This window comes from Harmonia axyridis, chromosome 5, assembly GCF_914767665.1.
Source record: "Harmonia axyridis chromosome 5, icHarAxyr1.1, whole genome shotgun sequence".
Taxonomy (NCBI): domain Eukaryota; kingdom Metazoa; phylum Arthropoda; class Insecta; order Coleoptera; family Coccinellidae; genus Harmonia; species Harmonia axyridis.
The window spans coordinates 39,328,238-39,350,571 of NC_059505.1; the positions used below are offsets into that span (position 1 = coordinate 39,328,238).

At 38.8% G+C, this 22,334-nt stretch overlaps 1 protein-coding gene and 1 long non-coding RNA gene across 17 annotated transcripts in view; one reads left to right on the plus strand and one right to left on the minus strand.

Moving 5' to 3' along the window:
- LOC123680770 overlaps positions 1 to 22,269 on the plus strand; it is a 58,541-nt gene extending 36,272 nt beyond the window's left edge. Inside the window, exon 3 of the long non-coding RNA XR_006747563.1 lies at positions 21,934 to 22,269. This is a non-coding gene — a long non-coding RNA (uncharacterized LOC123680770). The remainder of the gene's footprint in view (positions 1 to 21,933) is intronic.
- The window catches only part of LOC123680767 (regulator of G-protein signaling 7), a 71,404-nt gene that overhangs the window by 46,725 nt on the left and 2,345 nt on the right, over positions 1 to 22,334 (minus strand). For all 16 annotated transcript variants that reach the window (XM_045618831.1, XM_045618828.1, XM_045618825.1 and 13 more), the window contains one exon: positions 26 to 213. In XM_045618831.1, coding sequence (XP_045474787.1) covers positions 26 to 79 — 54 coding nt within the window. In that variant the 5' untranslated portion in view covers positions 80 to 213. The remainder of the gene's footprint in view (positions 1 to 25; positions 214 to 22,334) is intronic.

A 22,334-nucleotide genomic window follows, 5' to 3' on the forward strand; every position in this document is an offset into this window, starting at 1 on the left:
AAATGGTGTAAAAGAGGGTACTCACTTTATCAAAGGCGCAGGGCCTGTTGCAGCGTTGTACTCGTTGGTCCGGCTCCATACGTGGGCCGGTGCGACGGCGAGAGGGGGGGCGGGGGGCAGCCGGGCAGGGGCGCACGACTCTAGCCGAGCTCCATGAGCGAGCTGTGGCCCCGCCCCATCACAACAACGCTCACCCCCACATGCAATAGACAACTGAAATAGAAAACATTACATGAAAATCTGACTACATCTGAAAGGATCTAACGCTTTCGGCGTGGGAAACACGTTTTTTGGCGCGAGTACCATGCTTTTTGGCGCGATTACCACGCTTTTTGGTACGAGTACCACGCTTTTTGGGGCGAGTATCACGCTTTTTGGTACGAGTAACGCGCTTTTTGGTACGAGTACCACGCTTTTTGGTACGAGTACCACGCTTTTTGGTATGAGTACCACGCTTTTGGCGCGAGTTGATACCACGCTGGATTTTCCATTTGTTACCAAACTTTGCGTTTTTTGGTAAAAGTGAGGAATATACTCTGCTTGGTTGGATATTCTTATACATCCACCTAATAGTCAGGGTCTGTCATCAAGTGGTATTGAGTTTTCAGAATTATTTCGGATTTTATGTACCTTAAAACGATAACATGACGCTTAAATCGAGAGAAACAGATGCGAAGGCCATCTGCGGCGTCGAAATTGTTTAATATCGCGTGGGATGGCACGTAATCTCCTGCCGCGCTCGTATGTAAATCCCCTAAAACCCTAAGGCATCGATTATACGCCCCATGAGCGCCGGCTAACGAGCCAAAACTGGCTGAGGCCGTTAAAGCTTAATGAAGTAGGATTTAATTACAACTCGAGAGATCGTCCCGCTGCTTTTATGTCCGACGGCACTTCAACACTTGACGTTTTCACGGCGTGTCCTTCCTCGCCGTTTCAGATGATGCTCGCCTCTTAAGACGGTAACGAGATCCTTCGAAATTCTAATCCTTCCGTTCGTGCTCAGCATTAAATCCGTCGCTTTTTGAAGTGAAGTATTTCATCTGAAGGTTTCCTTTGTAGTTTGGATATCAATCGCAGATTTGGATCGTTATGTAAAAATATTGTATTTTATCATTCATTTGACTCTTTAAAACGAGTATAAGACCCAGATGCTTGCTTTTAATCCATTCTTTCTATCTCTGTTTCGTATTAGGCGTAGTAAAAAGAAATCCATTATTTTTCCTATAGATTGTTTTAGTTATCTGTATCTCGCGTTGTATAAGTCCGATCAGGTTCCACTAGATGGCGTTTGAAAGATGAGATTTCGTACTTCAAAAACTTTGTGGCAGTTTTGTGATTCGTTGACTCAGTTTAGTTTGAGCGTGCGTCGAAGAGACACTAGCAAAGAGAAAGTACTTAATATTTTACAGTGTTTCTTCGATAAAGGCAAAAATGCAAGCCAGGCGGCTGGAAATTTATATAGTGCTAATAGTCCTAATACTGTAATAGCCAATCACGCGCAATTTTGGTTTTGTCGAATCCGTTCCGGTAATTTCGATGTCAAAAATGCACCACGCAATGGAAGGCTAATTGTCGAAAATGTCGATAAAATCATGGACATTGTCGAGTCTGACCGGCATATAAGCACTATTCCGATTGCCCAAGAGCTAAAATTGCACAAAAAAACATTTAAAACCATTTGCATGAGGCTAGCCTCAAGAAGAAGGTGGATATATGGGTACTACTCGAGTTAACGAAAAAAATCTCATGGACCGAATTTTTATCTACGAATCGCAGCTGAATCACAACAAAATCAACCCATTTTTGAAGCAATTGTTGTCTGGTGAAGAAAAGTGAGTTGCTTACGACAACGTCAAGCGAAAACGGTCGTGGTCGAAACGCGGTAAGCTGACGGTAGCGGTGGCCAAGCTAGGATTGATGGCCAGGAAGATTTTGCTGTATGTTTGGTGGGATTGGCAGGAAATTATCTACTATGATCTGCTTTCCTACGGCACAACTGTTAACTCGGATCTTTACTGTCAAAAATTGGACCGTCTGAAGGAAGCAATCGCTCAGAAGCGGCCAGCTTTGACAATAGGAGATGAATTGTGTTCCATCGGGACAACGCTAGACCACACAAATCGATAGTGACTCGCCAGAAGCTACGAGACCTTGGTTGGGAGGTATTTATGCATCCACCTTCTAGTCCGCACCTGGCACCAAGTGATTAATTAGCATCTGTTTATGTCCATGGCGAACAATTTTGCTGGTGAAAAATTCGCTTCAACTTTGGCTTGTGCAAATCAACTTTTTCTAATTTTTGCCAACAGGTACGAGAGCTTCTATGAGAGAGGCATGATGATATTATCTTCAAAATGGAAACAAGTTATCGAACAAAACGGCACATATTTGACCTAAATCGGATCATTCCAACGATGCTATTTAAAGCCTTGTTTTCAATCCAAAAATTATGGATTTCTTTTTACTTTACTTCATATATTCGCATATTTCGCTGGTTTTGGTGTCAATTTTTTTTCGTTTTCCATAGAATTATGTATTGCTTATAAATTAATACTGTTTTCATTTGATAGACCTGTAAACTATTCCTTCTCTTAATTTAAAAGGAATTATTTATTATATGGGATCTCTGATTTCCACAAGAGAAACAAGGTCTTGAATAATTCACATCTCGATAGTTTCGGGGAACGTACAGCTTCTGGATATCTCAAGGAAACCATTCTGCAACCCCTATCCATCCACCAACTCTAATTATCTCTTTTCCAGCAAGTTTACTTCGTGGTTTAATCACTATCAAACAACTTGGGTTGTTATCCCTGAGCGTAATCCTTTGAACAATACCTCAATCACCTGAAACCTGTTTAGTTCACGTCAGTTGTGCAACTTTGAATTAGATTACGTCTCCGAATCCAACGAAACACGAATTGGAATGATGAACAGCAATGTGCGAAACGCTGAGATTCCTTGATGAAGAAGAAGAATAGAATTCGAAACTAGGGATTCACGGTTTGACTTGATTTTCGAACTACTTGCCTTCAACTTGACTAGATTTTCTTGAATTAGAAACTAGAAACATAAATTAAATCAATATTTATGTAGGCTTGGTTTATCGATCGTCTAGAGGTATGATTCGATTACCTGGCCTTTCGTCTTTTTCTCCGTGACTTTGTTGGATTTGTAATAATTAAACTCTTTTGAATTATTTACCTCTATTTACAAAGTCACAATTATACAGTACAAACTCAGTATTGAGAAGATCCTAATAACGTCCTAATAACAAGTTTCTCACTACGGTACTGAATTTCGTCTTTAGCTCGAGTGTTAATTACTCGAAACGTCTTCGATTATCACGTCTTGGTCGTACTTCAAGTTTTCGGTTGTCTCGTCTCTAACTTGTTCGCGAGTCGTCTTAATCTAGTCCGTCGTACGTCTTAAGTTGACCGACCGAACCTTACTCGTCTTCGACTTAACTTGAACTCTCTCTCTGCCGATTGGAACTTACCCTGTCTCGAATATCGAACTCCCTTCTTTCGGCTTGACCACACCCTTAGGGAAAGTACCATCCCCTAGTCGGCCTAGTCCAATAAGAGCTTTGCCGTACCGCCCACAAAGATCTTCGCGGATTCCTGGAAATCGAATATTCTCGAAGGACTAGAACCTGATACACAGATGTGACACATCTGGTACGACCGTATTGTCTTCGAACTTTGACAACCCCCCAGTAAATCTCTTCAAGGTTTACAACTCTTGACATATCTTCGACACCTCGAAGAATAACACATCCTTTTTACATTATATGTACAATAACAATTCGTTCCCTGTAAATTCATTGAAAGTGTCATGCCCTCGACACTTGAAGAAACTAATTGGTCTCCAAGCATCCGGTTGACCATCTCAATTATTTACAGGGAACAATAACTGGATCCTACATTAATCATAACAATATAAAAAATAATAATAAAATAAATTTTCTTAATATTTAGAAACCTACTGGTTTTGTTTGATTTCATAATTTTCCATCCAGGATTTAAGACACATGAGGCATGTTATAGATTTGTCGCCTAACCTATTGCGGTTTTTTTGTAACCGTAAAAGCAGCTCTGGAAAATTGTCTTTCAACATGAGCTGAAGATGCTGGCGTTGATAAAAAATCCTTGGCCATTTTGACCAAGTTTGGAAAGATATTTCTGAAACTACCATAATCCACCAATAGATTTCATAAAAATGTGAGAAAGCTACTAATAAAGTCACACTGGCGAATGTTTCAGTCTCTCGGCGCTCGAAAAATCCCCTTATTTACTCTAAGCGCGCACGAGATTGCAGAAATATATGCCGTGCGACGCGTGCATATCAAGCTCAAGTAATATAAAGTAGCTTGATATCAAGTCAAGCATCAAATATCTAAAAACAAGTCAAGCTCAAGTATGTAATTTTTCACGAGCTTGATTTTCAAGTCAAGTAGTTGGTTGAAATGTCAAGCTACTTGATTTGCTGAATCCCTATTCGAAACAGCTGTCATAGCAGATTCTATTGAAGATTTGAGGTTATATAATCTATGACCTAGATGAACCATGGAAGTCGTAAAACGATCTTTTTTTCTGTGGCCTCGTGATTCGATTCGTCCCTTCCGTTATGCCGCGTTTACACTAGCTATCCATCACGGCCGTCCGACGTTTCCGAGTACGTTTCGTCATTGTCAAAGAGGACGATTAATTTTTCGTACGTTGACTTTCCAGCCTCTCGAATTTTCTATTAAAACGCCGGTTTTCGTGAGGGGGTGAGGGGGTGGTTTCCGGCCGACGTATCCCGAATTACCCACAGAGCAGGGTGCGCGATGATGGATCATCCGTGTTTATTTTTTTTTTTCGACGCGACCTTCGTTTTTGCACGCCTCCCCCAAATCGAGGGGTGGGGATGTACGCTAATGTGTTTCGGGGTACGGTTTGTTGACTTTATGTTAGGTTGATGTTGGAGTGAGTGTCCCATTTATCGGAATTTGCCTACTTGTTGATTCTACCTGTATCGGGGAAGAGTTTGCCTTTTTTTTTTTTTTTGATCGCCGAGCGATCTTTGAACGTAACATGTAACTTGTTTTTTCGTATGTTTGGAGTTCAATCGGTTTGTACGTGCTTGGAAATGCTGTTAGACCTAAAGGACTCGCTTTACTGGAAGTGGCCAGAGTTTTTGATAGGACACTTAAGATTATAGCCTATAAAATGATAACTACTGGTTGGTGGCCAAAAAAGAAATTCTACGCTCACTTTGAAGTAACCGTATTCACAAAGTTCCGTATTTGATAAATATTTATAAATCTGAAGGAAATCTATCGATTTCCTCGAAAATATTGAAGTTAAGTTAAATTTCGAGCCAAAATGCTAAAAACGGTGTAAAAACTTGGAATGATCAAAGCCACACCCCTAATGGATCTGTAGAAAGGCTTTGCTAACGGTCGAATGGAAAACGACCTGAATGCCCATAAAAATCGGCATTTCAGGGCGAATAATTGAGTTCAGTCCAGTCTACAAATACAACATATGTGCAACACTTGCACCGACAACGAGAAGCGTAAAGGACCATAAATCCTTGCGGAATTCTAAAAATGCAGAGTTTACAAATGAAAGGTTTCATTTTGAACAGCCCGCTATCTAGACATCTGTCACTTTGGAAGCTGTCATCCTTTGACATTTGACAAGTAAAAACTACGTCATTACTAAAAATGGAACAACGCATTGAAATTGTTAAAATTCGCTACAAAATTGGTTGGAAAACAATTGAGAATATCGCTGCTTTAGCTGGCTGTGTCGACGAAAACCCAGGTTTGTCTATTCCTCGTTGATCTTGGGAATTTGGCATTCCACAAACAATATTTTACCATATTTTGCATAAAGACGTAAGTCTTAAGGCTTTTAAAGTTCAATTAAACAAGAACTCAAGCCGGTCCTTGGCTAGTTGGGTACTTGAAATGAATCAATATGATGAGGCCCATTTTCACCTCGGAGGCTACGTTAATAAGCAGAATTGTCGCATTTGGGGCTCGGAAAATCCAAGAATGGTTGTTGAAAAGCCTCTCCATCCAGGTGTAACTGTTTGGGGTAGTTTTTGGGCTGGTGGTGTGATTGGACCTTACTTATTCGAAAATGTGGCTGGTGCATCCGTTACAGTGAATGTATTGCGTTATCGAGCTATGATTGATTTTTTATGTCCGGAATTGAAAGATATTGGTGTGGTTGACGTTTATTTTCAAGAAGACGGCGCTACATGCAACATAAGCAACGAAACAATCGCAATTTTGCAAGGAAAGATTTCGGGTCGTGTTATTTATTAAAGATGTGGTCACAATTGGCCACCGAGCAAGCGAGTATTTGGAAAAATAGACTGAACAATAAGCATCTCCTCCTTGACCTCTGGTTAAAGAGAGAAGTGTAATAAACAAAAATAAAAAGTTAACCTTCATAAGGACACAACATTAACCAACGTTTCTATTGCATTTCAAAGTAAAAAATTTCTTGAACCTATACATATAACTTAGATGATAGACAGTCATCATAAACGACTTGCCCATTCACTTGGCTCTATTTTTGGTGGTTCTCTTTGCCGATGACACCTCCATTGTGGTCTCAGCGGAGACTGCTGAGGAGCTTCGCAACGCGTGCGAGGCGATTATACGCCAGTTCGTTGCTTGGTGCCGGTCGAATAGAGTGATGGTGAATGTTAATAAAACAGTTTGTATTCACTTCGGTATCAAAAGTAATCCTGTTGACACTTTGGAAATTTATCATTCTAACTTCTTGATAAAATCTGCTGTAAGCTGTAAATTCTTGGGTGTATATATCGATAGGACCCTTAGCTGGTCCACGTATATTGATATGCTCTGTAAAAAACTCAATAGCTCATTTTTTGCCATCAGTAGAGTAAGGGATATGCTACCACTCAGCTCATTGATTCAGGTCTATTATAGCACTGTTTATAGTTTACTTTCCTACAACATCTTACTCTGGGGTAACTGTGCCGACATCAATAGAGCTTTCATCGCTCAGAAACGCATCATTCGTCGAATTTTCAACGTATGTTCTCGTACATCCTGTAGGCCAACTTTGATCGCAAATAAGATTTTATCTCTGCCATGTATCTACATATTTAAATGTTTGCTGTATGCAAAAGAAAATGAAAAAAGGTGGACCAGATTGTCAAATAACCATGAATATGGAACTAGGAACCAAGATATTTTACTTGTGCCTAAACACAGAACTCAAAAGTTTGAAAAGTCCCCAATGTATCAGTGCATAAAAATGTATAATTCTCTTCCTAAATTTCTGAAATCTCTCAACTTCTTAGCGTTTAAGAGCAAGGTGAGAATTACATTGTTATCTAAGTGTTATTACTCTGTACAGGAATTTCACCAGGATTGTCCCCATATAGTTGATGTAAATTGAAATGTATATATATTTGTATTTGACTTGTCCCATACACTTAGGTGTCTTGAGGGACCAATAAAGATTATTATTATTATTATTATTATAGTCATTGATTTATCAGAAATAAACGTTTACGAAGACATTAAACTACAATTCGAAGATTGGAAAAGCACGAAAGATATTGGAAAATAGAGCCAACAAGTGAGTCAGAAAATAAGAAGACTATAATGGCTTGTAGAACCGATAACAAAGAAACAATAATTCACACAAAAAAAAAGGTTTCTTTATAGAGTGTAGTCCTAAATTGGAGGTACAAAGGAAAATCAGAGATCCCTTCAAGAAAAAAGTTCTATGAACATGGCCCGCAAACGCTTTGTTTTCGAGACACATGGTGTTTCTTGTGATGATTACCAGTTCATCGAATCTTCAAAAATCTTCGCTATAGAATGGGTTGATAAGTACCAAAACTCATAATTCATTTAGTCATCAGAGCTTACTTACTGGATCTTTTTAATTATTCGGATTCTCTTGGAGATTACAATAGAATTGTTTGAAATTTTTTCTCGAAATCGATACGACAAAACTACGAGAAACCAAAAAGTGTAGTACAGGTCCAAAGTTTTTTTTTACATTTTTATAAACTGCCAGTGGTCCATAAAAAAAGTTCTGGAGGAAACAAGCGGGAACTGTTCCTGTAAGAATATCACCTTGTAGTAAGCATATCATATTGAATGGAATCTATCGATTCCCTCGAAAATATTTCGAACCAAAATGCTAAAAACGGTATAAAAACTTGGAATGATCAAAACCACACCCATAAGGGATACGTAGAAAGGCCTTGCTAACGGTCGAATGGAAAACGGCCTGAATGCTCATAAAACTCGGCATTTCAGGGCGAATAATTCAATTGAGTTCAGTCCAGTCTACAACTACAACATATGTGCAACACTTGCACCGACAACGAGAAGAGTAAAGATTTTCACATCTGTTCCCGAGACCGGCGAAAAGTATCTGCGACCGAGCTACAACGACCCTTAAAATCGATAAGATCTAAATATCATCTAAATCTAAATATCATCAGTCACAGTATGAAGACCACAACCCACAATATGATAAAATCTTTAAATTGATATATGTCTATGCCAAATTTAAGTTAATTATCTTTTGAAGGGAAGGTGTATGCAATGAAAAGAAAAACGTGAAAAAATTAAACACCCTGTTTCTCGAAAAGTCCATGTTTAGACTGTTTTCCCAAAAATTTTCCGAGAAATGTGTCATTTTCGTTTGTACCTCCAATTTAGGAACACCATGTATAAACTAAAGCAAGTAGATTTCGAACAAAATCCCGACACCTCCCTTCAATTCGACATATCTGATATAACTTCCGAGGATTACCAAAATCAAGGAACGTCAGCTGTCTCATAAGCCGCTTCATCATCTTACACGACGTTTCTCGAAACGGTGCGTGTCCAACTGGTCCAACGTTTCGCCCCGACCCCTCTTCACCTCGCGTTTTCAGACGGCAACTTACGAAAGCTGTCACCGTCAAACCGAACGGATACAGCTACTATCTACCGACGCCTGCTACGAAGTTTTGCCGAACTGCGGTGTTTGCCGCCGCAGAAACTGGCAGGTAAATATCAGGATCGACCATACCCGGTTCCGGAGTTTCGGAATTTAATTATGTCGGTGGCAGGTGGCGCCACATTCGCCCGACTCGAAATTGTCACCTTTCGGGATGACTGCTGTTCGTTCGACTTTATGATCCCGTCCCAGTTCAATCCCAGGCGGGTTGGGTAAATTAGCATTTTCGACGTCGCGTGCTCACAAAGAGGCGGCGGAAACTTCTGTGCGCCCGGGGCAATTAGGGGACTACTTTTGATGGCGTGCCGTGTTGACGGTTCTGCCGTTTTTTCGGGAGATCTAACCTATTGTAGCATTTTTGGTTACTTGGGATTCGTCAAGCCAAGTAGCTTGACATTTTAACCAACTACTTGACTTGAAAATCGAGCTCGTGAAAAATTATATACTTGAGCTTGGCTTGACTTGATTTTAGATATTTATTGCTCGACTTGATATCAAGCTACTTGATATTACTTGAGTTTGATATGCTCGCGTCGCTCGGCATATATTTTTGCAATCTCGTGCGCGCTTAGACTAAATAAGGGGATTCCGCGAGCGCCGAGAGACTGAAACATTCGCCAGTGTGACTTTATCAGTAGTTTTCTCACATTTCTATTGAATTTATTGGTGGATTATGGTAGTTTCAAAAACATCTTTCCAAACTTAGCCAAAATAGCCAAGAATATTTTATCAATGCCAGCTTCTTCAGCTCCTTTGAAGGACAATTTTCCAGAGCTGCTCTTACAGTTAAAGTATATCCAAAGTCACTTGGAGGAAGCCAGAATATTTCGATCATACAAGGGTTGTCCAAGTTTTCAGAAATTCCTTTGGGGCCAGTGAAATTATTGCCTAACAATACTTTCAAATAAACCTCGCTATTAGCGGATCGCGTTATCCACTGCAAAGAGACACCTATGGCCAAGCGTTTTTATAGACTAGTTCAAGTGACTTTGGATATACTATACAAAAACCGGCAATAAGTTAGGCGACAAATCTATAAGATGCCTCATGTGTCTTAGATCGTGGATGGAAAATTATGAAATCAAACAAAGCCTGGAGGTTTCTCAATATTAAGAAACTTTATTTTTTAATTATTTTTTCATTTTGTTATGATTTAATTTATGTTTCTATTTCAAAAACTTTGATATTTTCGGTTCTTTTATACAATACGTTCAATAAATAAAAGTGTTCTTGCAAGGTTGCTCCTCATTTCGTTATGTTTTTTATTGATGTAACATCACAATAAAATGCTTAAAATCAAGTAGCTTGATATGATACTTGATTAATTAATACCTGACTTGACTTGAGATTGAAATACTACTACTTGACTTGAGCTCGACTCGATTTCAAACCACTTCTTATCAATACTTTAATAACCATTGAATATCTTCTTCATTTGAGATGAGATCTCAAAACTCTGTCAGTCGTTCGCCAGACTACGAGCGGTGCGTGTCCAACCGGTCATAACACTTGAAACCGAGCTTGAAACTTGAGTCGACTCGTGTCTTCTTCGAAGAAAGAATCATACAATATGTACAAAACGTATCAAAATACGTAGAAAGCGACAAACATCATCTTCGACGAGGTTCAGCGTGGTGAAAAACGATAACGTCGCAGCGAATGCAGCAGGTTTCCTCGTCTGGCGTGCCCGACATATTGTTTTGATCGCGACAGCTGCCGTCAAACCAATCCATTGTCACCGTCCCAGCCTCCCTCTCTCCGCAGTGATTGAAACTAACAAAACGGCTTATCGTCGGCAATGCAACGGCCATTACCGGATCGATCCATCATTCGGAATTTCCATTCCCGGAAAGCAGACGTGTATACGATCCGCATACGGTGTTGCCAGATCGATATTTCGTATGACGGGAGATTCAACTCAACTGGAGAGTAATAAATTTGCACGATCCAGCTTTCTGGATTAGTTATGATATCTGTTGCCGGGTAGGTCTTGGTCACTGGTGATTTTATCGACGCTTTAATCGTTTACCGACGTCTCCATATTGATACATTCAATTCACCATAAATTAAGAACCGAAAAAAAATTTTGTTATTGTAGATTGTAAATTTAAGGTGGGTTTTATTGCAGTGTGCCCTTATGGTCTATTGTGCCCCTCATCAGAGCTGTTCTCACCATTAGTCATCGTAGTCTACAGCTGGCCCCCCTCCAGTTCCTGAGCAACAATGAACTACAGTATCTGATATGTCTTCAAGAAGGTTACTTTCTCACTTCAACAAGTCTCTTTAACAAAGCATTTTTTACGTTGGCTGTCAATGGTGAGGCATTTCGCCACCAGGTAATCCAGAGTTTCTTCCTCCTCCCCACACAATCATTCATCATTTTCTGCTGCACTCTTTCTCATGAGTTGTTTCCTGAGGCGATAATGCCTTGTAAGGAATCCAGTGAGGAGGTGTAGCATATTCTTGCTAAGATCCAGATACTTCTGAGATCTCACAGTATCAAAGTTTCGTAGAAACTCTTTGAAATGATCCAATTCAGGAAGATTCTGCCTGATTCTGCTCTTTCGGTTTTTTCTTCCTACTGAAACTTTTCATTTACTTATACCACGAAAAGATTCTGACTCAATGAAAGGAGTTTGTGCTCCATATATCCCAAGTGTGTTGGCATCTTCATTTCCTTCAATTCCTGAGTGAGCAGAAATAGACCTTGTTGTTCTTGTCTATTTCGTTGAGTTTCCTTGGGCACCCAAAAAAAATCAATGCTTTGATTGCAGTTTGACTGGCAGAATGTATATCTATATCATATTTCTTACTATGTTCTTTTCCACATAGCTTTCGATTGCAAGTTTATCTGTCTGAAAGACTCTTGGACAGCAGCCTTACTACAGTGAGCATCTGATGCCAGCCTCGCCTACTCCAACGCTAGTCTCCCTTGTGGATCAAGAACCATCTGTATATGATTTGATGGTAGCTATTCTTTTTGGGAGCTGGGATTGTGGACTCCCTTTCCGAATCTTCTTTTCTATTTATCATCATAGTGAAAGTTTGCTCGATGGTAGTTTTTTTCAACATCTCTACACTGGAAAGTTTCGCTGATGATATGAAATTGCTCAGAGGGTTGTTTTCCTGGAGGCCTCATGGGCTGACCTATCTATCACAAGATGAAGAGGTGTGAGGATGTGAGTATATCTGTACTGATCCCCAATGCCCTAGTTGGGCACGTTCTCATAGCTCCAGTGATACTAACACAGGCTAACTTTTGAATTATACCAAGGGCTCTCCTCAAGCTGTTCTGACTTGCTTTGGCATGCCAAACTATTGGCCCATAAATTATTATCGGTCTTACAATCATGTCGTACATCCATCGCAGTATTTTTGAATTACATCACCAATATGCTAAGATTGCTAAATCTACATTGGCATGTTAGTTCCGTTATTCTGTATTCCACATTACTCAAAGCACGAACTCGACTTTTTTCAAAAAAACCATTATTTTTCTCCATCTATTCCAAAGCCCACTAATCATCGTACATGTAGCTTTACTTTAGTCGATTAATTCTATTTGTAGTTGAATAGTCAATGATATATCTAACGATGATACGTTTCCATTAGTATAGAGTCAATTTTTATCCGATATATTAAATATTTAATATTCTAGGAATACGGATCGAGCGATCTCATTAAAGCTCAATTTCCTGATCGACGTGATGTAAATTATGATTATGACCGGTTATAACTGCGAACCATTCCAAATAATTATGCCGCACTTTGATGTGTTTTCATCGGCCCCGATCAAAGTGCGGATTATTTTAGTAGCTCTTAATTTAAACTTCTCCGGCAACTCGTTCTATAGTCCAGTCATGTTGATCTAAATCAGTTATAGTTCTTCCAATGTTACTGGAAAGACTCTATAAAAACGCTTGTTCAGTTATCATTTGATGTCATACCGCAACCATGAGCGCACGCTTTTTAAACCGTTGAGCTGAAAATAATAATTTGCGATGTGAATTTTTTTGTCACATCTGCTACTATGTTATTCTACTGTGTTAAAATTTTATTATTCTATATTCCGGACCTATAATATACTAGTGCAAGGAACATTATGAACTATGATGACACAATCTTTATTCATCTTCAGTGTTTTAACATGCTCAAAGAAATTTTCTTTAACTCTTATTCTCTTAATAACTTCCCAAACGAGTTCTAATGATGAGATGTGGAAGATGAGCACAATTCCCAACAAGAAGAACGATGAAATTGCCACGCGGCAGCACGTGTACTGTTTCGAGCAATGAAAGTGACCAAATCGACACATACTATTTCATATAACGATCGACTAGCATACTGGGTTCTATTCGAAATGACTGGTAAGTCTATAAGTTTCCTGCTGCTCAAGCCAGTTTGAATATAATTCAGCCAAATAAAAAGAAAATATCAGTTACACAACGAACTAAAACCGAGTAAAACACTCATTTCTTTAATCCACCTACGGCGCGCACTGGTCTATGAAAATCATTAGAAAGATGATTGAACAGTAACAGTTGTCGCCAATGAAAGTAACCAAATCGATCGGCATACGCTGAAAGATGGACTTTTCAGCCAATAGAAACAACCAAATCTACACATTCTGGTAACAGAGACGATCCGTTATAATACTAGGGTTCATTGAAAAGTAGTGTTGGGCAATAAATACTCTGGCTCCTTTTGTAAGTATTTATTTTTGGTAAAATAATTGATGATTTTTTCTTCGATTATCCCCCAAGAAAAAAAATATCGACGCCCTTGACTGGACTACTATAGAAATCTGCGAACGACATTGCGTCGGCAGAATCAGCGCAGAATTGGCAGGAAAACGTATCAATAAGGCGAGTCGCAAACAATAAAAAATCAATAAAAGGACCATTTCGTTTATTGAAACGTGACATAAATCTGTCAAATCCGGTCGTGTGAGACGCAGGAACCCCCGCCGGCAGAAAGGACGATTCGGAAGCTTATAATCTTCTGTGTTCCGGCCAGAACTGCCAATAACCGATAATTGGCGCCATTCGATACAACAAGTGGGACATATAGAAATCTATTCGTATCACGAAACGTGACAGTTTCGGAGCATAAAAAATAATAAACCATCGAAATTTATGTTCTCGCGTCGATTTCGTGGTTCGAAACGTGTATACAGATTGAAATTTAATCAATTCGCAGACAATAAGAATTGGACTCGAATGTAAATGACATTTTATCGAACAGAATTGAGTTCAGTTAATTCGAATTGTGTAAATAAAGGATTTTTCAATAAGAGGTTACATTTTGAAAATCCCGCAATTGACAAGTAAAAACTACGTCATTACTAAAAAAGGATACACGCTTCTCAATACGCTCTATTGGTGATGACGTCACACACCGCCATTTTAGTTCTCCTGTCAGTTTTCGGAATCCAAACAAATAAATTGTCATTCAAATTAGTACGTTGTCGTTGAAGGAATTGGCTTATTTTGATAAATAAGATTATTTAAGGAACGTTTTTACTATTAATTGATAGACAAAAGAAACGAGATTAATGCCAGTAAGTTCAACTAATAAACACGGCTTTTACAAAATCTGGGGAATGATACAGGATTCAAACTTACTGGTATTAACCTCGTTCCTTCTGTCTATCAATTAATACTGAAATCGTTCCTCAAATACTCTTATTTATGAAAATAAGCCAATTCCTTCAACGACACCGTACTAATTTGAATGACAATTTATTTGTTTGGATTCCGAACAGTGACAGGAGAACCAAAAATGGCGGTGTGTGACGTCACACTAATAGAGCGAATTGGCTACCGAGATCTTGTGGTTTAACAAATTCAGCTTTTTTTTCTAATATAATCTGATGAAATTAATATGGCATCAAATATACTAACAATTTCATTATTTAGTTGAAATTTTCTTAGGCGTTTTATAGTATAATCCTTCCAGCTATTAGATAGTGATCTACCCGTTATTATCTTTCTCACTCAAGTCAAAAAAAGGTAGAGACTATAACGAAATCAACACCATCAGAAATCTCTAGTGGAACCAGAAGGCGAATATCAAAATAGAACCGAACATATCGGAGGATGTTGAAATGCAGAGAGAAGCCAGGTGGAGTTCTATTCTCTCAGCACCTCTGTTCAATATATTATACTCTGGGGAAATTTTCCAGGAAGCGCTTAAGGATATCGAAGAGGGTGTCAAGGTTAACGGAGTGATGCTGAACAGCGTAAGATATGCTAACGACACAAAAGATAATAGATGCTATCTAGAAGAGGGGACGTGAATACTAAAGACATAGGTCGTGGTAATCTCGAAGGCCAATAATATAAGGCCGGAGCATAGAAAAAGTGAACGAAATCAAGTACTTGGGATGCTGGACTGACAGTCCAGACTCAGACATCGAAATAAGATAAAGAATAGACATCAACATTTGAGCTAATGAAAAGACTACTAAGCAACGTATTCTTGAACGTGAAACTACGTCATCGAATGGTTATATGAATTCTCTGAAGATTCATTTTGAAATATGGGTCTTCGCAGAATGTTTAAGATTTCTTGGATAGGGTCGAAAGAGAGAGAGCCAGACAGGGTTAGAGCAGGTAGATAGAGATATTGAGAGGCGGAAAACGGCCTACTTCGGTCACGTGTTGAGGGGTGATCAGTATCAGTTGCTCCAGTTGATCATAAAGAGCGAAATAGAGGGAAATCGAGAACCAGAAAGGAGACAAAATTCCTGAATGAAGAATATGAGGGGCTGGACAGGGATGAATGTCCAAACGTTAGTTCACACCTCCCAAAAGAGGGGTTGCCATGGTTGTCGCTAATCTTCACAAGAAGAGTAACTAAAAGAAGAAGTTTGGCAACGCCAATTTCGAAGGTTCGCGCTCTCTCAGAAGTATGCGGTATGATTCATCTCGAGAATCATCAGTTCCCTGTCATATACAGTCATGATTCAGTATCATATACATCATGTATCGGTATATACATCATATATATCAGTAAATACATCATATATACAGTATATACATCATATATCAGTATATCCTATCAACAATTTCACGTCCTTCGCAATGTATATAATAAACAAGGATAATGGGAAGTAGGACAGCCAGTTAAAAAGTTGTGTTTCACTGGCTGTCCTACTTCCCATTATCCTTGCTTGTTATATCAGTATATCCCGAGAATCATCAGTTCCCTGTCATATACCAGAATCATATACATCTTCAACTCCATATCAGACTATGATATGACATGGCCTGAGCTGAGCACGGTTGGGCGTAGGTCCAAGTGGTGTCGTCTTTCCGAGAGATGCATAGCCCACGACGCCATCTCTCGGTCAAACAAAGAGTAACTACACAAGAAAGTTAATTATCTCAAATGGCACGTAAGTACCAACATTTCTGCGTGAATAAATTCAACTTTCGAGCAAAAAATAACCGAATTATGGCGATTTAAAAAACGTCAGTCTTCCGCGGATCGCCCAATCGAAACCATTTCCGTTTACTGCCCCGAGAGAAAGAGTTATCGGCGTCCGCGCCAGCGTCCGGACTTCGTTAAACTCGAAGGGCCGGAAAGCGCGTAAATTCGTGTTGTCGAGCTCCGGGGGCGAGTAGCCATTCGCCTCGCACAAGAACAATCGTTAATTTAACAGTCCGGTTCGCAATTTCGGCCAGGGCACAATGTCGCAATTGAACGGGGCCGACGTTATGGCGCTTTCCTTCCGTTTCGCAGCGCTCGAGACCAAGACGTGAAAATTAATTATGGAAACGGCCTTCTGCCGTTGGCTTTCCCGTCGGAAAATTCACGGAAACTCCGCAAGCTTAACTAAACGCTGACTCGCATTGAGGTTATGGGTTATTACTTTTGTGTTTCGCAATCGCTGATGGATCTCTATGATGGTAATTCATTGAAAGCAATTAGGTTAGGTTTCGGACTAGCATTGTGGTTATGGGTTATTTCATTTCTCTTGTGTTTCACAATCGGCGAATCTCTATAATGACAATTCGTCTGAAGTAATGATGATGATTTCTGACATTTCTTATGTCATTTGTGTTCAGTAGGTTATGTTAGGTTAGGTTTCGAGGGTAGAGATAATGAGAATAATATCTTATGGTAGAAGTGTTGAGGAAGTGTCCAGCGGAAAAGGAATTTAGGAGGCACTAATGTACCAATCCAAGAAGGCGAACATACTTTCATCTTTGTTTACTTCTGGCTTTATCTCTATCAGTTCCTTATGACGTTTCCTATTAAGTTCACCCTCTAGCTACACTAGCGCCCCCAATTTGGGTCAGTTCAACGGACACTTTTGAAACAGGAAAATTATTCTCCTTGTCTCTACCCTCCATGAGGTTAGGTTTCGGACTCGCATTGAGGTTATGGATTATTTTTCTGTGTTACGCAATCGCTGGATCCCTATGATGGTTATTCGTCGAAAGCAATGGGCGCAGACTCAACAGTTGTGGAACAGTTGTCAATATTCTATGAATTTTCTGCTGAACACATTCTATCGGTTTCCGGTATGGAGCGTATGCTACGAAGCGGTCGCCATCTTTGGTAGCGAATTTATTGTATGCTACTTTTTGATAACATGTTGAGTAACTGACATTTGCGACCGTTGTGACAGTGATTTTGGGATGATATTAAAATTTCAAATATAGTAATGATGGAAACTGAAACATACGTTTATAAACATTCTGAAATGTTACTCTGAATAAATTTCCCATATATTTGAGAATAAAAAAGTAATAATACCTTAAGCAAACTTGGAAATAAAAATCGATATTATAACATAAAGTTGTCTCTCATCATAACGTAACCTTCAAGAAGGACCCACAGAACCTATTGCTGTCAAGAAAAGGATCAACCTGTCCAGCAGAGAATACTAACTTTACCAAACCTGATACCTATCAGAAGCGGAGCTACTTAGGCGATCTTTCTGAGGAACGCGTAATGATGATGACGATTTTTGACATTTCTTATGTCATTTGTATTCAGTAGGTTATACTGGTTTATCCATGGCTGCGTTCAGAGTACACAACAGTTGTAAACCAGTTGGAAGAATTATCGCTGAACCAATATGATCAGTGAGCGCATACTCAACGTGTTTAGTGAGCGGATACCGTTTTGCTGAGTGACTTCTGATTACGCTCACTAGGCACAACACATTGTGAAAACTGTCAAAGCTGGGGTTTTAGATGTTTGGTGTTTTCTAACCGTTTAGAAAACCGCTCTCTGATCACTCTAGGATCTGTGAGCGATCAGGGATCAGATTTGCAACTGCTCTATCTGCTGAACACAGCTCATGTCGTGGTCCGGATTTCGAAGCCCTGTTTCAAAGACATATGTCAAACAGAACTCTCTTATGTTTGCTTGAAGGTTATTCGTTTAACAATATGGATCGTTTTTCTACTGCTGAAGCTGAACTCGTGAAAACTTACTACAAAAATAATGATTCTGTAGCATGCACGTTTCATACATTACGTGCAGATTATGGTCAACATAATCATCCATCTGAGCTTACAATTGGTAAGACAGTGAAAACAATCGAAGAGACTGATCTGTTACTGATGTATTAAGGCCCATACATCATTGAAATGTACACGCTACTGAAAATATTGCTGCTGTAAGTGAAAGTGTATACAAAATTATCCATTCCTCGGCGCGCACAATATTTGGGCCTCTATTACGGCACGCTATAGGGTAATTCGCATCTGGATTTGAATGTCCATCCTTATAAGATTCAGTTGACACAAAAACTAAAGAAGAGAAGAACATATGACGATTGAGTGCTTGACCAACAGCGTTTGGAAGATTTTCTTCAGCGACTAAGCTCATTTTTCACTTGGTGGCTATGTAAACAAGCAAAATTGTTGCATATGGGGCAGTGAAAATCCTCATGTAACTGCTGGGAGACCATAACATCCAGAAAAAGTCACTAGTATAGTGTGCAATTTGGTTGGGTGGAGAGATTGGCCAGTATTTCTTTAAAAATGAAGGTTTCGCACAAAACGTCAATTCTCACCGCTATAGCTAAATGATTACAATTTTTTGGGCCTGAAATATTAATTATATGGAATTGGAAGAGATGTGCAAGAGGAGCAAGATGGTGCAACAAGTTGCAAGTTTCTTGCGGAAAATTACTACTTTCCGCACTTGTTAGTAACTATTAGAGAATTATCGTCTTTACGAACGTCCAGTCGTAAGACACATTATGAAACGAAAGCGCAAGTTTCGAACTATCGAACGCAACGAAAACGAATCACAATATCGTGGTTCTAATCTTCCAATTCTCGGTCAGATTATGCCCCAGATGCAAACAGGGCCCGGAAAGGCCTGTTGTAGACGTCTGAGGTCGTCTCCTTATTTGCAGTTATTATCTGGATCAATCCCGCTGTTTGCCGCTCAAATATTTGCACGCCAAATAGGCGAGTACGATTCCAGTATCGGAATTTGCAAGAGCCTGGCCTGCTGGATGGGTTTTCGCGAACTCCGCGTTATTAGAAATACCAACAAATAACGCGCGCTAAAAATAGGTGGAAGGTGAGGAAAGCGAACGAGCCAGTCGAAAGGCGAATCGAATCGTTATTGCGATTTTTTTTTTCGAGTTTTCCAGCTTTCCGGAACTGCTCTATAAGCGGGAGGTCTGGTTTCAGAATGTAATATGAACTTTGTATATGTAAATTGTGAAGGTTTTGAATATCTTTATTTCTTGAGCGCTCGTTTTTGCAATGTTGGATTTTTCGAATTTTGTGCCGGAAATGGTTGCTGAACACGAATCCACCCTCAAAAACGCTCTATTAGTGTGACGTCAAACACCGCCATTTTTGGTTCTCCTGTCAGCGTTCGGAATCCAAACAAATAAATTGTCATTCAAATTAGTACGGTGTCGTTGAAGGAATTGGCTTATTTTCATAAATAAGAGTATTTGAGGAACGATTTCAGTATTAATTGATAGACAGACAGAACGAGGTTAATACCAGTAAGTTTGAATCCTGTATCATTCCCCAGATTTTGTAAAAAGCCGTGTTTATTAGTTGAACTTCAAGTTCGAACTTACTGGCATTGATCTCGTGCCTTCTGTCTATCAATTAATAGTAAAATCGTTCCTTAAATATTCTTATTTATCAAAATAAGCCAATGTCTTCAACGACAACGTACTAATGCGAATGACAATTTGTTTGTTTGGATTCCTAACACTGACAGGAGAACCAAAAATGGCGGTGTGTGACGTCACACTAATAGAGCGTATTCGGTTTGTCTGTCCGGCCCATAGAATAATAAACATAGATAGAGGGAGTATACGCAATTTTACATGTCCCCAACATGGTTGGATTACGTTGTCGGATTGTGATATATTTTCGAATCCACAATTTTACTATATCGTTATGAATGTATATTATATTGAATGAAATATATTTATTTGAGTGATTCCCGATTAAATATGCAAATTTGAATATTTGGAATCCGATATTTTACCCAATTGTCGAATTTATAATAAACAGACTATTCATTATTTTCTGTATCTACCTGCTGAAATCCAAGGTTTGGCAACTTTTGCTCTCCTAGTGTCATCGGTTGTTTCACGTCGTTTGAAGTTTGTTTTCTGAATTTCTGATATATTTAGGTATATATTTCAAAATATTTTGAGTTAATATGAAACATTGATTCACAATGGGACATAAGAAGTGCGTTCTTTGTGGGGTAACTCGCGAATTAAGTGAAATATCGTATCACTGATATGTTTTCATTTCCGCGCGCTTCATGTCCAATTTGATAGTTCATGTTGGGGACAAAATTTGCTTATTGAAATTGATATATGCTCCCTCTGTCTAGGTTAATTACTCTGAGCTTCGAATGCATAGAACATAGAAAATTCAAGAAGAATATCTTGAATATACAGGGTGAGTCAATAGTGCTTGATCGGTCGATAACTCTTATGAATTAATAGCTAGGAAAATGATTCAAATTTTGACATAATCGACAGTACTCAGCGAATAAGCTTAAATTATTTTTGACTCTACCTGCTGGTCCGAAAGTTCTAAAATACGATACCATACTGTTTTTTCAAATAGAAATGCCCAAATTAACAAGAGTTACTGATCGATCACTATTGACTCACGCTGTATAACCTGGAATTTTTTTCCTGTTAATTTCAAAACTGCATATTCGATCCAAATGAAAATTTGTATTTATATGTAGAAAGAAATATCCAATATTTTAGTGATTACAGATTCAATCCAGTTGAGATTTTGCTTGTTTATAAAGAAAAAACTATCGCAAGTTTCTAGCGAAATTTTGTGTTAATGCCGTAGTCAGAACTATAGAAAATTCCAGCAGAATTTCTAAAAATAAAGAAGAAATCACTGATGTGAAGTCAGTATCTTTTTATCGCCCGTTAATTTATGTACCAATTGCATACTTGGATGTCACATAAGTGTGTTTTGGAGTATTTGTGGTCTCCAAGGGTGCAATTGGCAAATGAATGAAGGAGCGCTCAAACACTCCCAGTTTTCAGTGATTTTTACGTTTGTTATCTTTAATGACGAATATTTGGTTCTTAACCCTGTCGAAATGTCATATTTCATGGAATAATAAAAACTGTAATTTCCCAAAGATAAAATATTTCGCAAAATAGATAAATAAATAAGATAAAATACCTTTCGTGTTAATCATTTCCTCAAATTCAGAGTGAAGAAGGATCTATTTATTCATTTATTTTATTGATTGAACAATTCGAAACTCTTCTAACGTCAAAAGCTGTGAGAGAAAATACAATTCTAACACGATGTGCAAGTTATTACATTAGATATGTAAATATGTCTAGTTGCCAGAAGGATTCATAAAAGTTTTATGATGCGGAAAAAGCTTCTTTTACGAGGTTCCACTTCAGATGAAAAATGATGAGAATTTTTATTTCCAGGTACTGAACCAGAAAATAATCGATGAAATATATGAAGTGAATGAAGAAGTTTATGGTGGAATTTGGCTAGGTTCTTCATTCCATTTATTTAGTCTATTATTGGAAACAATGAGACCAAATGAGGATAACTTATAATTCTACCATAAGATTATTTATTCTTCAATTTTGCAGCAATGACTGGCCAAATCAAGCACTAACGCGTTCATTACTGGTGAGTGTCAATCATTGTACAAAGCTCTTCTCATAAATTCCAAAGGTTAGGGGCTGTTAGATTTGGGGTAAGTTTGTTACGAAGGCACCATAGAGTAATAAACATAGATAGAGGAAGTATACGCAATTTTGACATGTCCCCAACATGGTTAGATTACGTTGTCGGATTGTGATATATTTTCAAATCCACA